The sequence below is a fragment of the Numida meleagris genome, chromosome 1 (genome assembly GCF_002078875.1).
Source record: "Numida meleagris isolate 19003 breed g44 Domestic line chromosome 1, NumMel1.0, whole genome shotgun sequence".
NCBI lineage: Eukaryota > Metazoa > Chordata > Aves > Galliformes > Numididae > Numida > Numida meleagris.
The window spans coordinates 113783028-113800697 of record NC_034409.1 but is presented as its reverse complement, the minus strand read 5'-3'; the positions used below and the strand labels follow the sequence as shown (position 1 = coordinate 113800697).

Here is a 17670-nt window from a genome sequence, read left to right as displayed (position 1 = left end):
CAGAGAGAAATAGGAGGGGGGAGCCCTGCCTAACCACTCCCAGGCCTGCCCCAGGTGCCACCAGCCCATCAAAGACCCAAAGGCAGATAGGGGGACTCAAAGACTCACAGGAAGGGGCACCCTGTCTGAGACCCTCCCAGGGTTGTGCCAGCACATCCGGCATCCAGTTCTGAAACTCACTACTGTGAGACACTGGGAGCAGATCTCCGAATCAACTTGAACCTCAGACAGTTGCCGCCTTGGCATGGGACAAATCATGGGATGCAGGGAAAGACAGTCTGGGATTGCACAGGATTTGCTGTAGGATGTTTAGGGGCAGGATCAAAGGTGAGAAAAAAAGGAGGGATTTAGGTCATTTGGGCAGGGAAAACTGGGGGAAACAGAGACACAAGGAAATAAAAGGATTCATTTGTATTTCAGCAAGCACTATTGAATGCACTTGTCTGACCCTGCTCTGCATTTAGAATCAGAATCATGGAATTGTTTTCACTGGATGCAATTTTAAAGACCATCTAGTTCCCACCCTGCTGCCATTATGACAGAAACCTTCCACTAGATCAAGTTGCCCAGGGCCCCATCCAACCTGGCCTTGAGCACTTTCAGGGATGGGACATCCACAGCTTCTCTGTGTAGCCTGTGCCAGGGCCTCATCACCCTCATCATGAAGAATTTATTTCTTATATCTAACTTAAACCTATCCTTTTTTAGCTTAAAACCATTAGCCCTTGTCCTATCTCTACAACCCTTGATGAAGCATCCTTCCTCATCTCTCCTGTAGGCACTCTGTAAGCATTGCAATGCTGCTATAAGCTCTCCCCGCAGCTTTCTCTTCTCTAGGCTGAAAAACTCCAGCTCTCACTTGCTGTCTTCAAAGGAGAGGTGCTCGAGACCTCTGATCATCCTGGCCTCCTCTCAATCTGCTCCAGCAGTTCCATGTTCTTCTTGTGCTGGGTGCCTCAGAGCTGAACGCAATACTCCACCTGCGGTCTCACAAGAATGGAGTGAAGGGATAGAATCACCTCCCTTGACCTGCTGGCTACACTGATCATCACAGTCTTACAATGACAAACTACTGTTTTCGGGTAAAGGTTCTTTGCTCTGTGGGGGTGAGAGGTTGTGGTGCCAGTTGCTGGAGTGAGGCTGCAGCCCTGGGGTTTGTGTGGCCAAGTGCCATAAGCTGATGAGCACAAGAACAGCTACTGAATGGATCCATCTCATACACAGGCACGCACTCTCCCAGTGAAGGACCCACTCCACCAGAAAGGGGAAAAGATGAGGCCACTGGTGCTCTATTTACGTGTTGGTCCGTGATCCATGTGGCCAATTGGAAGTATGCATGTGTATGCATCCGGTATATATGCGTGCTCTGTGTGCGGGTGCCTGCTGGGCATACATTTTCAGACTTACTACTGGAGGCACCTAGGGGTGCAGAGTTGCAGTGGCCTTGCCCCTCTTGGACTTCCAGATCCAGTAGAATGTATGTAGGTTGCTCCAAAAGTAATGCCTTCTATTTATTTCCATGGAAACTACAACGGAAACAAAGAGCACAGTAACACTATTTGATAGAGCAAATTCTCAAATACAAAACAATTTTTCAACACAGTCACCACCATGAACTATGCATTTTCAACGGTGATGAAAAAGAGCCTGTATGTGGCATGCACAGCAACCTGCACCAGCCAAGGTAACCCACTGTCGCCACTGCTGAAACACATCACCCACTGCCTCACTGTGCACACATCTGCTGGTTGGTCTCCATCAACATTCAACAAGCATATAAATGTCAATGGTGCAATTTTTTCTGCATGAAGGAATTCAGTGACACACTTTTGTTTCTTCTGCACTTCCATATCAGACACCATTCTCTCAGACTGCTCCTCTGCTGTCATCTGTCACACAGCAACAAAACAGGATATTGGCAGGAAGGTTCAACCTCTACTGCCATACCACCAACATCTTCCTGACATAGTGGAGCAACGTAATAAAATAGGAGGCATTAGTTTTGGAGCAGATCTTGTGTTTTCCTCTAATAGGATGAACATCAGTTTTAACAAATTACACCAGGGATGATTACTTTCCTGAATGCAGTCCTGTACTTTGACAGGACAAATTTATTTCACCTGTTGGAAGCAATGCCTACCACAGGAGTCCACTGATTACCATGAGATCCTCAATCAGTGCTGGCAACCATAATTTGCATATTTTAAACTTCCCATTAAAACCATTCTAATACAACAATGCATCTTAATCCTATTCTGTCACTTAAGTGTTAGATTATGAACAGTCGGGCAGAGCTGAGTTACAAATGGAAGAAGGTTTGTCAAGGTACAAATAGTGCTTTGTGTGTCTAACATTCAAAATTGCGTGTATAAGCAGGAATTGCTCTTCTAAATGGATAAGTTGCACACTAATGAGAACTTGCTTTATCTGAATGCATGAACATAGGATAATATTGGAAAGTATTGCTCAACAGGAATTACTGTGCTGCACAAACATTCATATGCAAAATATTTTGACCGAGTAAAATATTTAAATGAAGAAAAAAATAATATTCAATAAGAGATCAAAAAAAATTGGATTTCAAGGAAAACAGATGGATGTGGCAAAACATAATAGCAAAAAAATGCTGACTTCCACATAGCAGCACTGTAAGATAGAGAAAATTATTAATATTCACTGTGCAGATTACTGGAAAAATCCATAAACCTTTAAAAACCTTAATTGGCTATTCCAGTCTCAAGAGAGAGGAGAAATAAGCCTGCTATTGATAAGTACAGGAGAAAGAAAGAAAGCTTTTGATAATGTCAGCATGGATCTCGGTCCCTCTTTCATGGGCATAAGGTGAATATTGATTAGTGTAATTCCCTTGACTTCTGGGTTATACTGTTTTACATTTCTGTGAGGAAGTTCTGAAACAGGCTTCAACGGCTACGGCTTTTTTTTCTTCTTGCTGCTTAGGATACAAATGAACAGTATCTGCTTTATTCCCCAGCCATAGCAATGATATTTTACTGCTGCCTTATTTTTAACCAGTTTAATGCGCAGAAAAACACGACGTCAGTGATTCTGCAGAGAAAAATGCTTATGAAAACATCGGGCTGCTGTTAGAGGCAGTGATGGGGTGATGGGAAGAGCTGGCTCTCTGTGAATGGAATCATTGATGGTCTCTGGGAAAATATGGAACAGCAACATCCGTGTTTCACTGAGCTCTCGTGAGATAGTGTTCTGGGTGCTTTTTATTACAGGTTTTTGATGAAGCTGAGATGGCACCATTGCATGTTTCCAAGATTAGAAATGTTAATGTTTCCTTCACCACATTTGGGCGCTGCTTTTGACAGAGTATGGCATAGCAGACACAGTCCTGCTGTGTTGCAGATTTTGCCAGGCTCAGTAACAGTCATCATACGCTGCTTTAATCTTTCTGCCTTCTTTATATTATTTTACTTTATTTTCCCCTCTTCTGCAGCATAATCTCTGATGTATAAAATGCTGTGTTATTTGTAAAGCGAAAGCTATACAGTAATGATAGTGTTTGGTTCTGATATAAAGCATTCTTCTTTGGACATGTTGCAAACAAGAGATTAGCTGTTCTCCTTTCATATTCTCTGCATACTAATTCCACTAAAACTGCTATGTTATGCAAGCACACGGGTCTTCTTCTCCTTTTCTTTCTTTTCTATTTTTAAGACAGTTTAAAGAAGTAAATTAAAATCCACCGTTAAGTGAAACCTCCTCTCAGGAAAACATAATAATGGTCATTGAGACAATGGTACATGCTGATACTGTAATGAATTGATGTAATGCACTGCATTTCATAGACTTGAGGCAATTAGGCACTGAAAATTTCCCATCCACAGAGCTTACCCACCCACACTGACAGTTTAAGAACAGTCCCTCTAGGACATCTCTAAGTGTTTTGACCACTCTAGGTTTTAAATTCCACAGATGTCGAGACTACCTTTAAAAAAGAAAATCAAAGAGATATTTCAAATATATATGCATTTAACATCAAATAATATAACCTTGAGGTTAGAAAAGTGTTCTCCTTCACCAAAATGCAATTTATATCTATGCAGAATATTTAGAACTACAGCTGGAAAATATGGTTTAATGCTGGTTATTGACTTTCAAAAGATGCCACACTGATACAAAAGTACAAAATATTATCTACAGAGGATCACTTTTTAAAAAGCTATGACAAAATAGTGTAAATGGGTTGTACAGGAATATAATACTTTTTTTGTTTGAATAGTAAATCTGGTAATTGCAGGTCAGGAAAGGTGTTGGCTAAATAGGTGTCCAGTGGAGGTAAGAGGTCTAGGAAATACGAATGGCTGAAATAATTCAGACAGGGAACTTTCCACAAAATGATGTTTAAAATTAATAGTCGTCACCTATACAATGGTCTTCTGCCGTAAGTTTTTCTGGTGGTTGGTGAATTAGCTGAGAAAACAGGAGATTGTTACAATACAGAAGAGTCATCTCAGATGCCCAGACAACTTTTGAATTTTAAGTGTAGTGACAGAAATAGACTGAATGTGGGTGTCTTACCCCTTCACTGAAACTTTTAAAGACAGGTTAGACAAGCTTTTCTCAGGTCTGATGTGTATGTAATTCATTCTGTCAGAATGGAAGGGGTGAGGGATTAAATGATCACCTGAAATCCCTTCCAGCCATATGACTATTTAGAAGAACTAAATATACACCTGCTGTAATTTATAACCTATTTCAGTTTTGCTGCTTCTCTTCATTACTTTTTCTTGTCGTCTTTACTGATCTGTAATAAAGTAACTGATAGAAAAAGGGCTTCTTTGTTGAATTACTCATCTATGTCTTACATTAAAGAAATATTGAGAGCATACCAAGTTCAGGCCTACTGGGTTCTTTAGGAGCCAAGTTAAACTTTAGGTGCCTACTTCATGCTATTAGAAACTGCTTTATGCCTGTAGAGGCTCCAAGTCTGTCCCACAAATAATGTATCAAATACAGCTGAATGTTTGTCCTAACATTCAATAAAATTTATATATATATGCACATATAAACAGAACCACAAGCAGCAATACTCAGAACAGTTGTCTACCCCTTTCATGACGCATACTGAGCAAGCAGCACACGCTGCAGTGTGCCCTGACTAGTTCCTTGGTAACCCAGCTCAACAACCCAACTAGAGGAAATCACAACTCACTCTCATCTTCCTTCCTAAAAAGAGGAGAGCAGAGCAGAGGATGTGCATCTGCACACCAGAGCTAGGAATATTTCCAGTTCTACTGACTGAGCTCTTTATGTCTGAGCTCTTTCTAAGAAGAAATTCTAGATGGAGTAATTAGTTGCACCCAATTCCCATAAGAGTCTTAAAGTTTAGATGTATAATCCAGTTATCTCAACTTCAAGAGTTACTGCATGTTAACCGAGCTGTGATAACTTTCCCATAGCAAATGTCAGTGAAAGGTTTCTGTTCACAGCTCAAATACCACAGAGGTGAGATTTGCTGTTGCAAATCAATCAGCTTGCAAGTGGTAACTTTTTAAGCTTATCAGAGCCTGCTCAGCCTTCATTCTTACATTCCTCAATTTCAATACAGTTTAGCTGATCTGTAGATTAGACACAACTCAAACTGCAGGTCATGAATCCTTCCTCAGTCATTTGCCCTTATTTGGGAACAGGTGATGTTCACAGAGTCACAGAATCATAGCATCATTAGGTTGGAAAAGACCTTGAAGACTACCTCGTCCAACCAGTAGCCCATCCCCACCACGCCTACTTACCATGTCGCTCAGTGCCACATCTACACATTCCTGGAACACCTCCAGGGATGGTGACTCTACCAACTCCCTGGGCAGCCCATTCAATGCCTCACCACTCTTTCTGAGAAGAAATTTTTCCTAATATCCGACTTGGACCTCCCTTGGCACAACTTAAAGCCACTACCTCTTGTCCTCAGATCTTCAGATCCTGGCTGACTGAGGAGGAGGATCCTAATTCCTCCAGCACTGCTCCCCAGCATCCCAGAAGTCATCCCTAAAAAGGATCTCCACTTCTGATTCACTGTGATACCAGAGTCCTTGGCAAACAAGTCCTACACTGGATAAGTGTGTCCTGCTAGATCGTGATCATTTGAATCCTGAGCCATATTTTCTTATGGCTTCCTAGTAAAGATAAGATGAGGGGGAAAAAAAATCCTAGTTCCCATACCAATCATTTTGATCACTTGTTCATTCAGTCCTATACGCTGATTTCAATGTCAAAAACAAAACAAAAAAAAAAGAACTGTCAGCTGAGCGATAGCCTACTTTCTTCCAGAAGTGAGGCTGACACCACAGGTTCCAAGCTTCACTTCACCCCGCTGCAGTGACTGACAGCTGAGCGCACAGCCCGAGTCTTGCCTTACCCCGTGAAGAAGGAATCGCTGCCTCCCTCCTAAGCCAGGTGAGCCGGGATCAGACGCCATCTGGAGGCGCTTGTGCTGCTGTGCTCCCTCCAGACGGAGCCTAGGTGTTGAACGGCAGATTTTCAGCCAGCTTCATTTCAGCAAGACTGAATTCCCCCTATGTGACAAAATAATGACTGGTAACACAGAACGAAAGGACAGGCTCTTTTTTCTGAACTAGAAGCTACTGACATTTTCCTTATGTAAAATCTGTAAATAACATAAGTATACACAGAAGAAAAGGTGTCTGCATGCCATGTGTGCTTGTATAAACACTTGTGTAGTTATTTACCTTCATCTAGACACAGTGTGAATATCTAAAAAAATGCGGGCCAGTTTCACTGCTGACTTAAGCACTGAAAGGACTGCTGATTTATACCAGCAATGTGAACACTGGCTAACAAGCCTCAGCCTTCATCCCCACAGCGCTGGTTGATTTAAGGACATTTTAGTTCATGTTTCTCTGCAAGCCTCTCGTGGCATCAGCTATTGAGTCTTAACTGTGTGCCTTCCAGACTTAAAACACTAGACTTTGATCATTTAAAATAAATGTTAAGACTGCTAAGACAATATGTGTGTGAAGATTTCAGGTTGCATCTCAAAACTTCAAAATGACCTAATACAGTATTTACTTACTGCTTACACTGCATGACAGAAAAACAGATTTGTGGCTGGCTTTCTGACTTTTTATTTATATTTTCTTTTCTTTCTTTTATTTTATTTGCTGCTCCTTGCAATGCTCAGGAAGTCCACTAGAGGAAGAAGTTCTATCTTTAAAGACTGACAGTATAACAGATTCAACCAATTCAACCAATACATGGGGCCATTTCACAACAAGAAAACTGAAGTTGCAGAACCATGCCTTTGAGAGCAGAGTTATTGCTCATTAGGATTTATCAGCATTCATATCCACATCAGCAATCTGCTGCAAACTTCAAAACAAACTATTTCAAAACAAAGGTTATATATTAAACTTGAAAGACGGTGAATAAAAGCCATGTTTTTTCTTATCTGAAAGAAACACTCATAACCACATTAGCTACAAGTGCAAGCTGGTTCTAAATTATCCCTTCTCAAATCTCTTCAGAGGAAAGGATATTGCAGGAATGGTTGTGATTAGCAGCTAGCCGCTGCTGGTCCACTGGTACTGACCACCCACACTGGGGAGCTCTGGGGCAGGCAGGAATGGCTTTTCAGTACAGCCCTGCTTCTACCCAGCGAAGGCAATCACTGGGGGGAACTGTGTAATTAAATGACATGAGAGTCTATATTTACTGTAGACTGTACATGTCTGTAACTTGAAGGCTGAAAAAAACGTGCTCAGAAGTTTCATATGCAGAATGCTAGAGGTAAGGGGCAAAGAGAGAAAATACATAAAAAAATAGAAATCGTATTTATAATTAAATTGGAAAGTTACTGATACATTTTTAAAAAGTGGAGAAAAAATTACACATAAATGTACAGCTGGGCGATACAACCAAGGAGTGTGCAGGAACTATGGTACTTGGCACAGAACTACAGAGAAACCATATATAACACTGACTATGGAGGCTGCTGTCACACACAAAGCAATTCTTCCACAGCTGCAAGATGCGTTGTGAGGTAATTTTATACATCAGATACTGCACACCTATAAAAGGTGCCCTAACTCAGCAGATTAAGTACACTATCACAGTGCCACATTCAATAATTTGTCAGTACTGTCCAGTCCCACAACCACCAGAACAGCACAGGTCTCAGGGCTGAATTACTCTGAACACAAGATGCTGAAACAGCAGCTGATATCTTTCCCCTCCTTCTCCTTTTTTGCAAGGGATGTGAAAAGCCACAGAGTCCCTAGTCTTTGTTATGATGCTGAGCAGCAACAGCAATGCCACAACCTTATTCCCGAGACCAGTGCTGCCCCTGTCCACCCTTTCACACAGTCCCTACACAGTGTGGAGCAGCACTTTGGAGGATGCCAAGCGTGCTGCAAAAGAAGGCCATAACAGTGCCTTCTACTAAGATACAAGCACTACACAGCAAAAGAAGATGACGAAGAATAAATTAGCACACCCCCTTCCAACAACTAGTAACAGCTCAAGAAGAGTACAATCCCTATCCAGAAAGATGCTGCTTCCTTGGCTGCTAATCCCTAAATGAGGATGAGGAGGGGTGGACCCAGGCTCCACCCCTTCCAGTCACTCAGGTGCACTGCTTGCACCTGAGTTGCCTGGGTTAGCCATGCCTTCTCACCTGCTGCTCAACTGTTGGTTCAGGCTGTGGCCTGGCAATTCCACTGTACCAGGCATGGTGATTCACTGGCACACTGCCCCATTGGGTGCAGAACCACCTCTGCCCTGCTTCAGCAAGCAGCCATCAGGCCAAGTGCTAGCTGTGGGTCACAGTGCCCAAGAGCTGGAAGAGTAGAAAAAGGCACTGTGTTAGTCAATGCTGTGCTGCTCCCATAAAAGCTCAGTCACAGCACAAAGTAGCACTGCTCTGCATAAGGTGGAGCTGGCAGTAAGCTTTGTCTGTCCCTGTTGCCAGAGAAATCCAGAGGAATCACTGCTCGTGTCACAGAGATGGCCACGTAGACAACTAATTTGGAGTTCATCCACCCTTCAGAGGACAGAGCTGAGGCAGAAAAGGATCTGTCCCAGTACTGGTGGAAAACAGGGCTTTAGAGCTCCAAGTGCTACAGGCCTGGGACACCAGAGCAGCTTTGCTTACTTCATCGAGCACTGTGTCCCCATAGAAGAATACTGAGCAACTTGCTCTTCACTACTACATAGCCGGTGTTCTGGCCCCTTCTTCATCTCAGCTGACAGCAGGGGAAAGAGTGAGCTGTTCTGTCCCAGAAGGCAGTCACCCAGAAGGTTCCCTCTGTGTCAGCTTCCTGGGTAGGTTCTTTCCTACTCTGCGATACTTTCAGGACATGACACAGAATACTCCCCCATGCACCCTTTTGCTCCAGCTCCTGATCTGTCTGGTGATTTACCATCTCTCTTTGTTTACTTCCAGTCAGCTTTTGGCACATTGTCTCCACACTAAAACCAATCCCTTTCCCATCCCGTTCCCTTATCATAAGAGTTTCTTCTCCCGTTCTCATGTGGATCCTAAGCCTTTATCTTGGTTTCTCCTGTAAGCCATTTTAATTTTTTACCTAGTCATTCCTGTTCCTTTGACCTATGAAGAAATACATTTTTGCCAGTTCTTTGCAGAAAGCCTTGATAAATTGCTTTTCCCATTCAGATTTCCTATTTACTGTTCCCAGGTGCTTCCATCAATAACTAAATGACTAACAGCATAGCTGGTCCAAGAGAAATATGATAGAACACAGTGAGTTCAAGGTGAATTCATTGTGCACAGAAGCAGTATTTTTCATGACAACTTCAGAAAATTGAATGGAATGCAGAATTTGTTCAGAGAGGGATACTCCTGCTTATCAAACCCAGAGATGTAAGCAGCTCCACCTGAGACATGAAAACTTCTGTGTTTAGTGGCACAATAGATCCAAAACATCTCAAGGTGACTGCTCAGCTGAAAATCTTTGCCTGCTACTAAGGCTCAGCTATTACATACTGCCAAGTCTCTTCTGCCACTCAGAAGGAAAGAAAATGGAAATATTTCCATCCTTAAGTGTGAACAGTATATTACAAAATTCAGCGCTATATGAAGTTGTTTTAATCTGAGGCTGTTTAATTTTTTTTTTCTTTACCCAAGATCCATCTGCTGCCTAACTACTCTATAAATGTTTCATCATCATGCTTTGCAGCTTTTGGAAAAGAGAGTTGTCAGGTGTTGTTGAAAGCTAACCATTGTGAGCTCATATGCCATTTACACAAAAAGAAGGAAATATACATTATATATTTCAGAGGTGTTAGATAACCTTAGAAGCTATTGTAAGCTCACGGAACACTTACCCATAAAGTGTTCTCCATACACGTTTACTGTACGTGTGTGTAAATGTAAACATGGATTTAGTAGAGACTAAGCCTGCACTTTTGTGGTGTGAACCATTTTAAGACTGAACTGGTAGTGAACTACATATACATTCTTTTTGTTCTTTGGAATTTTTTGAGAAGCTTCTCAGGGCACACAACCTGACTCAGAGTTATGTGATCACCATGAAAACGTGCATTTAAGCGACACCATTTGTCTTCAGGATGGGAATTGCTTCTTGCTGTTTTGTTTGCTCTGCAATGGCATCCCAGTCCCCGATGAGATCCCTTACTGCTACGGCAATACAAACCTCATGGATATAACACCTATGGATGAATTTGTCCCCCAGGAGTGCTTGGCTACCTCTCCAGCTATTTCTACCTTCCACAAGTTTTACCCAAGTAGGTACCAAACAACAGTCCACCCTGCTCCCACCCTGAGTGCAGGAGCTGTAATTATCCTCTGCGCAAGGTGGCAGCAAAAGAAAGCTTTTCCTCTCTCCCTTGCACACCTTCTATTAAGAATAATGACTGCCTCAACTAGTTAGTAAACTGTATTTAAAAAAAACACATCTTAATGCTAGTTTATACATATATAACTGCTACTATCTTCTATTTGAGGAAAACTTAACTTACTTCTTCTCCCCTTTTTTTTTTTTTTTTAAATTTTCCCTAGGGGTAAAAGCTAGAAAACAGCACACACAGAAAGGAAAACCATGAAATGAATTCACTGATTTTACCTTTCTGATTTTATTTTAAAATAGAGATTTCTTCCCCTCCCCCCCCCCCAACCAAATAACCTGACTGCCTTGGGAAAAAGAATCAAATTCCAAGATTTAAAAAAAAAATAATGAACATAAGCTCAGTGTTTAATGATGACATCTTCATGTTAGCTGATAGATACATCCGTAGCACACCATGTTTCAACATATTAATTTTCTATTTCTATGGAAATAAGCAGTCTGAAGAAACTAGCTATCAAAATCCTAGCTAGGAAATGAAAAAAAATGAAAAGCAAAGTGTGGAGTACACATCCTTAGTTCTCTTGACCCTGCCTCGATGTTTGCTTTTTTGGCTATTTTTAATTTTTTGTTTGTGGGAGTAGAGTTACCTTGTTTTTTTGGCACCCAACATGTGTTGAATGGAATGTTTTAACTACATGTGTTAGTTACCCAGCCAAGCCACATGAAGTTTCATTAAACCTCAAAATATTTGTAACAAACACATTATGCATTTTCTTAAAATACTCCTTATATACTTCAATTCTGTTGAAGTCAAGAGAAGTAGCTCACTGACTCTTCGGAGCCAGTACTGGAAATATGAGCAGAACTGTGATCACAATACTCAGTATCCTAGTACCACTGAAACAAGCTGAGTAAATGGCTTGTTCATTCCCATTTCTGTATGCTAGCTATGTTTAAAATGTAAACCTAGACTAGTTTTTGTTTTGAAAAAAGTAAGTATTACTCACCTCAAAAGTATAGTATAGTATGTATGATCTTTATTCTTAGACATGGTAAAAGAATAGCCAGTTGACTTTGGATATGAACATTCTTCACAACTTCAAATCTTATTCTGATGACTGTAATCTTAATGCAAAAACACCGTGTTTAATAAAAATTAATTCCAGAACTTAAAGACTATTTTATTACTGAATACAAAAATACTATCTATGTAAAAACAATAAGTTAGTTTATTTACAGTACTTTACACTACTCTGCTCTAAGAGTTCCTTTGCATTGCATTTATTTTCATTATTTTACACACCTTCATAATTTTGCACAAAGCATTTCCAAAAGCATGTCATCCATGTTCACTGCTCCAATGATGGGCCTGAAGAACAGTTCAGCAATCACATTAGCGTTAATAGATCGTAACAAGGATAGAACAACATTCAGCTTGGCAAATCTGGCTTGGTCACCTCTGTGAATGAGCCTGACATGTTCATTTAGAGCTTGTTGTGCTTCCCTCTGCAGTCCTTCAATGTACTGTGTGCACTGCAGGCCAGGTAGATCTGAAAGGAGAAATAAATTATTTCATTTACACAGGCTTTGTCTATAACACAACTTTCTTCTTAGACAATAATAACTGCAGTATACTGAGTAAGAGATCAGAGATTATGGCACAAATGAAACTGTTAGAGGATTTCTTGTACCAGGAAGCAATGTGCCACATGTTACAGTGCAGTTCAAAATCTTATGCTGGTGTTCTGGACACATAACACTCTTTTCTATTCGAACTTGAAACACAGCATTTGCTAAAATTAATTTAAAGGGGAAAAAATATTTGCTGACAACAGAAACTTTCATTGAAAAACGAAGCACAGAATCATAAAATGGTTTGGGTTGGAAGGGACCTCAGTTCCACCTCCCCCCCCTTTCATATCCAAAGTACTTTTGTAGAGACAAATGCAGTCTGTAAAGAGAAAAGAATTTTAAAAAAATGCTGCTTTCATTTACTCCTACAAAAGTATTCACGTTTAAGGTACCCTTTGACAGTGGTTTCTAAGGAGCTCCAGATGACAAGTGGCAAGAAGTATAACTCCAGTATGTGAAAGTTTCCTGGTGAACGATACTAGGGATATTGAAGGACTGAGAAAACAGTTTTGGCTTTTCAGTCTGACAGCGGGAATTCAGAAGTGCTAAACACCGCTTTCAGGTGGCAGTGCCATCATTTTAAGTGCCATATCCAACTGGCCAGCTGCCATCCAGGCTTAAGAACCAACAGACAGCCGCTCCCTACCTACGTAGGCGGCTCCTGGGAGCCCCCCGACGCGTCCTGCTGTTTCCCTCACGGAGTGCGGAGGTCTTGGGAGTGCTGCCAGGCGGACACAGGGTCCCCAGCGGCTGCGGGCCGGGCGGGCTCCCTGTGCTCTGGGGCTCCGCCGTCGCCAAACACCAGCACTTCACCCGCGCTCGTAAGACCCCCGCAGCCCCTCCGCCACTCACCCGGGTTGAAGAGCACCGTCCCCTTGAGGTAGGCATACTCCTTGGTGCTGATGTCCAGGCTCCAGCACTTGGCCAAGAAGCCCTTGATGGCCTGGATCTCGCCGGCCGAAGACGGGTGCTGCCGGCCGGGGGCCGGGACGTGCTCGCCGTGCCGCCGGGTGGTGAGGATCCGCTGCAGCATGCTGGGCTCCGCGCTCTCCACCGTCTCCAGGTGCACCCGTTCCTGCGCCAGCCCCAGCACGAGCAGAGGCGCCCAGCAGCTGCGGACCAGCACCAGCTGCTCGTCCAGGGGCAGCTCCTGGAAGCAGGGCACGTTCTGCACGAAGCGCAGCGTCTTCACCAGCACGGCCGAGGCCGCCTTGCAGGCCACCTGCGGGCTCTTCAGGGCCACCCGCCGCTGCGAGCCGCACGAGCAGCCGCGCCCCGCCTGCCCCCGCCGCGGCCCCGGCCCTTCGGCCGCCTGCTCGTGGCTCTTGAGGATGCTGTAGAGGATGCTGCCGTGCCGCCGGCCGTCCGCGCAGCAGTGGCAGCGCTCCAGGCACGCCATGGGGCCGCTCAGCCGCCCGGCCCGCCGGGAGACGAGCACTGCTCGCCCTCTGCCCGCCTCTTAACTTATTTATAGCCGGCCGCCGAACGCGTGTGCGTGCGTGCCGGTGCGCGGTTCAAAGGGGGCAGACACTCTTCACTGGCTGGAAAAGAGAAAGAGGAGGGGAATAATAAAAAGAGAAAGCCCTCCTCCTCCTACTTTCCTGACGCGGCGGTGCCTAGATGGAGCCGCGGGCCCCGCCGCCAGGCGCCGGCTGACGGGAGGCAGCGCGTCCCGCCCGACACGAAATGGCGCCCGGCGGCCCGGGGGCTTAGGGCGGGGAGACGGGGGTACTGGGGCGGGGTCGTCCCGAGGGTAAACATCCCGCTGGGCATTGCTCATGGTACGAAAGGTTCCTGCGGATGTCTGCGCTGCTTCGTGGGGTTAATTAACACCTCGGTGCTGCTGTGGGGAAGGGAGAAGTGCGCCTGCCCAGCCAAGGAACGATGCTGGGGTACTGGTGGGGCTCCTCAGAGTGTCCTGGGCTCGCACCTCTGTTCCATCCTGTGGGTGAAATGATGTGGATCATCCACAAAGCTATCCCTCGTGAGTCATTCCCTTCCTCTGCTCTCCAGTGCACGGCCCATCTTTCTGATCTCATGATAGATACGTTCCACCCATTAGGCTAAAACATTTCCCTCAATTTACATCTCCACTTTTCTGAGACCAATCTTACCATGGTGGCACATGGACTTCAAAACAAGGAAACTACCATACCAGGCTTTCATATTTTACCCAGGTGTGATAGAAGAATAGCGGCTGTCCAAATCTGATTTTGCTCTTGAGTGAAAAGCACATTTTCTTTCTCAGCTGGACTGTCTAGGAGTGGGTGCAGCAGAGTGCAATACTATAGTAAGTGAAGTGTTACATCTTCATGCCTCATGGGCCAAAACAGAAACATTTTATGTGAACTAGAAGAACCTTGGCACAGTTTTAGAGAAAGTAGCGAGTTGGAAGCCACTTTCTGTACCTGCTCCATCAATATCAATAGCAAGGGATGTTTAAATCATCCTGGAAATACTTTTTTTCAGTGAAAGTATGCAGGTTTTTTAAGCAATACTGCTGAGTGCTTTGGCTTCTTAGAAATCTTAGGCCAAATCTCAGCAATTTCTTTTCCCTGTGAAGCTAGCACTACCATATCAGCTTACATAAGGTCATATTTCACTCTACATATTTCTTCACAATTTGACTCATAAGGGGTTTTCTCCACAAAAGGCATAAAAGGTGTATGTGTAATATAAAGCACTGGCAGGTTATTTGCCTCAAGTAAACTTCGTTGTCCAAAATTCTTATAATTATACTTGGTTTTACCTGTGAAATGCATCATATAATTTAAATTAGTTGCATTAAAATATTGTTAACTCTTCTGGTGTCAAGCAGTCTTACAATTTTCTAATGCAGGAATTTCAGACTTTTATCTAAGGTCCTTTAAGATTTTGTCTATCATGTTTTCCCACAGATCCAAATAAGATAAAGCCCTTTACTGGTTTTGCAGTAGTGGAGAATTTTTACATTACACCAAGGAACTGATGTATACAGTTTGCTGACAGGTGAGATTTGTCCCTGGAGCAGAAAACAGTGTTTCACTGAACATTCTTTAAGAACAAAAATGCTTAGAATTCCAAAACAAATTTAATAATATTAAATGTTGTCATAGAATAGTATGAATAGTATGAATAGTATGAATAGTATCACTGGTAACTGGAAAATACTTGCCTAATTGTCTAATGCATTTTCTTGCTGTTCCAGACTGTTTCATGCTATATTCATCAATGTTTTCTCAGCATTACTGTGTTACAGTTTTAGAAGGTTTTTTTCCCCTCTCTAGTCGTCTTCCTTCTTTTTTTTTTTATTTCACCAACTTCAGAGATAAATTTTGCCATGTTTAGAAATTGAGCATCCCTATGCTTTTAGTTGCCATCAGTAGCCCATCTTTCGTGAAGTACCTGATATTGGTCTGACAATAAAATCTAATTATGTTTTTTATTAGTTTGTAACCTGGAATGTATCTCTGGGAAACTATGAGACAGCTAAGACTCAGATCATTGCCTTTGCAGTTTTGAACTTGTACTCCATTTGTGGGAACATTCTGCTTCTAATGGGAGAATGCTGCTTACACAAGGCCATATGTAAGGGCAATATGAAACTTTTATACCAGGTCTACAATGGAATTTTTTCCTGATGTAGCAATGTAGGTTGCAAGTGTTCAGTTTTTCAAGGCATTTCTCTTTCAACCAAGTCTCAAATGTGAATGCAGCTCTAGTGTCATATAATGACTTTGCTGACACTTTACTCTCAACCAACCTATACAGAAAGGATTTTTATTTGATAACCATGTCAGCATAGGTATACTGTACTGAAACTGAAGCTTGATTTACTATGCAGTGCCAGAAATTACACTAATACAGTCAGAAGTAAACCTTCTCTCGTAAGAGCACTTACACACACATTTCTCTCTTTCTAACTCTTAATGTATCAAAATACATGACATTTTATTCAGGGCAGATAATTTATTTCTCATTTAAAGCTTCAAAAATGCCCTAGAAACCTTGCTACTTAAATGATTTGATCAGCTTAGTTTTTCATGTTGGAGGAACGCATTCAAGTTAAACAAAAGACAACAAAGCTTTCTATTTAAAAACAGAAACTTAAATTGAATTTCCTCTCATACAAGTAAATGTATTTTGATGGAAAATACATGAAAAAGGATATGTCCAGTGTCTGCTAAAAGATCTTAGGTGAATGTTACCTAGCTCTGTATTGTTCAGTCATGAGTAGATTTACATAATTCCAGGAAAAAATAAAAAAAAGGATTGCTTGTTTGTTTGTGTTTTGCTTTGTTTTTAACTCGGACAAAAGCCTTGGATATAAAAGTGATACAGTGCAGTCTTGGCAGCAGTCTTAACGCTTTCATGTTTCTCTTCAGTGTCTCTGTATCGCTCATCTGGTAGTACACTTGGTTCTTGGCCAGAGGGCACGTCTTCAGTTTCAGTACAAGACCAAACAAGCATTTGTTATTGTGCCATCAGTGCTTTAGTGCACCATTAGCTTGAGAGAGAGCTTTTTTTCCAATGAGGAATTGATATCGATATCCTCTAAAATCAACCATCTCCAAGTGTAAGGGCTGAAAAGCAAAATTTGATCTTGAGATCAGATGTAAAACAGGCTCAATTCAGTGATATGCACAAGAAAAGTTAACCTTTTTCTCTGAGAAAAAAAAAAGAGTTGAATGTGAAGTACTGTATTGTAATCAAACACAAATAGTGTTTGATTAGCAAGATGTGTTTGGTATAAAATAAGTATTCCATTAAAGCAAGGTTTGGAATGTGAGTGTATTGTTATGTTTTACACATATATCTCATGATGATTGTCCATTTGTCAGAATGACAACCATTCACATCCTTTGTATTTTACAGGGATATTTACTTGAAAATAAGGGGATTAAGGGAAAAGTATCACCATTAATAGTGTTTTACCTATATATTTTATCAAGTATTCCTGATGCGCTATTGCCTCCTTCCTCAACTTGCAATAGATTCGTTGGGCGGATCATATTGACAGCCTGATTGATTCAATGTGCGCCAAAGGCACTTGGTCTGTACGTGGTCAAGGGATGCAGAACCTGAATTTACACAGCTTTTACAGCTGCCCTAAGGCTGTGATTTGACTTTTTTTTTTACTGTATTTTTACTGTATTTACCACCAGCTCATCTAGCAGGGTGTGTTTGTTTTGGATCAGAATGAGCATATGGTGATATTTTGTTATGGGATTAGCTGGACTATTCG

General features: G+C 42.3%; 1 protein-coding gene across 1 annotated transcript; it reads right to left on the bottom strand.

The window, feature by feature from the left end:
• Window positions 11830-14096, bottom strand: NR0B1 (nuclear receptor subfamily 0 group B member 1). The gene is made up of 2 exons (XM_021408324.1): window positions 13299-14096; window positions 11830-12364 (listed from the first exon to the last, which is right to left on the bottom strand). The coding sequence occupies exons 1-2, from the start codon at window positions 13843-13845 to the stop codon at window positions 12120-12122; spliced, it is 792 nt and encodes a 263-aa protein (XP_021263999.1). The 5' UTR covers window positions 13846-14096; the 3' UTR covers window positions 11830-12119.

Coding starts and splice junctions, on each gene's coding strand:
- NR0B1 (XM_021408324.1), bottom strand. CDS start 13,845: ATGGCGTGCCTGGAGCGCTGCCACTGCTGCGCGGACGGCCGGCGGCAC. Junction 12,365..13,298: donor GACGGTGCTCTTCAACCCGG/GTGAGTGGCGGA, acceptor TTCTCCTTTCAG/ATCTACCTGGCCTGCAGTGC.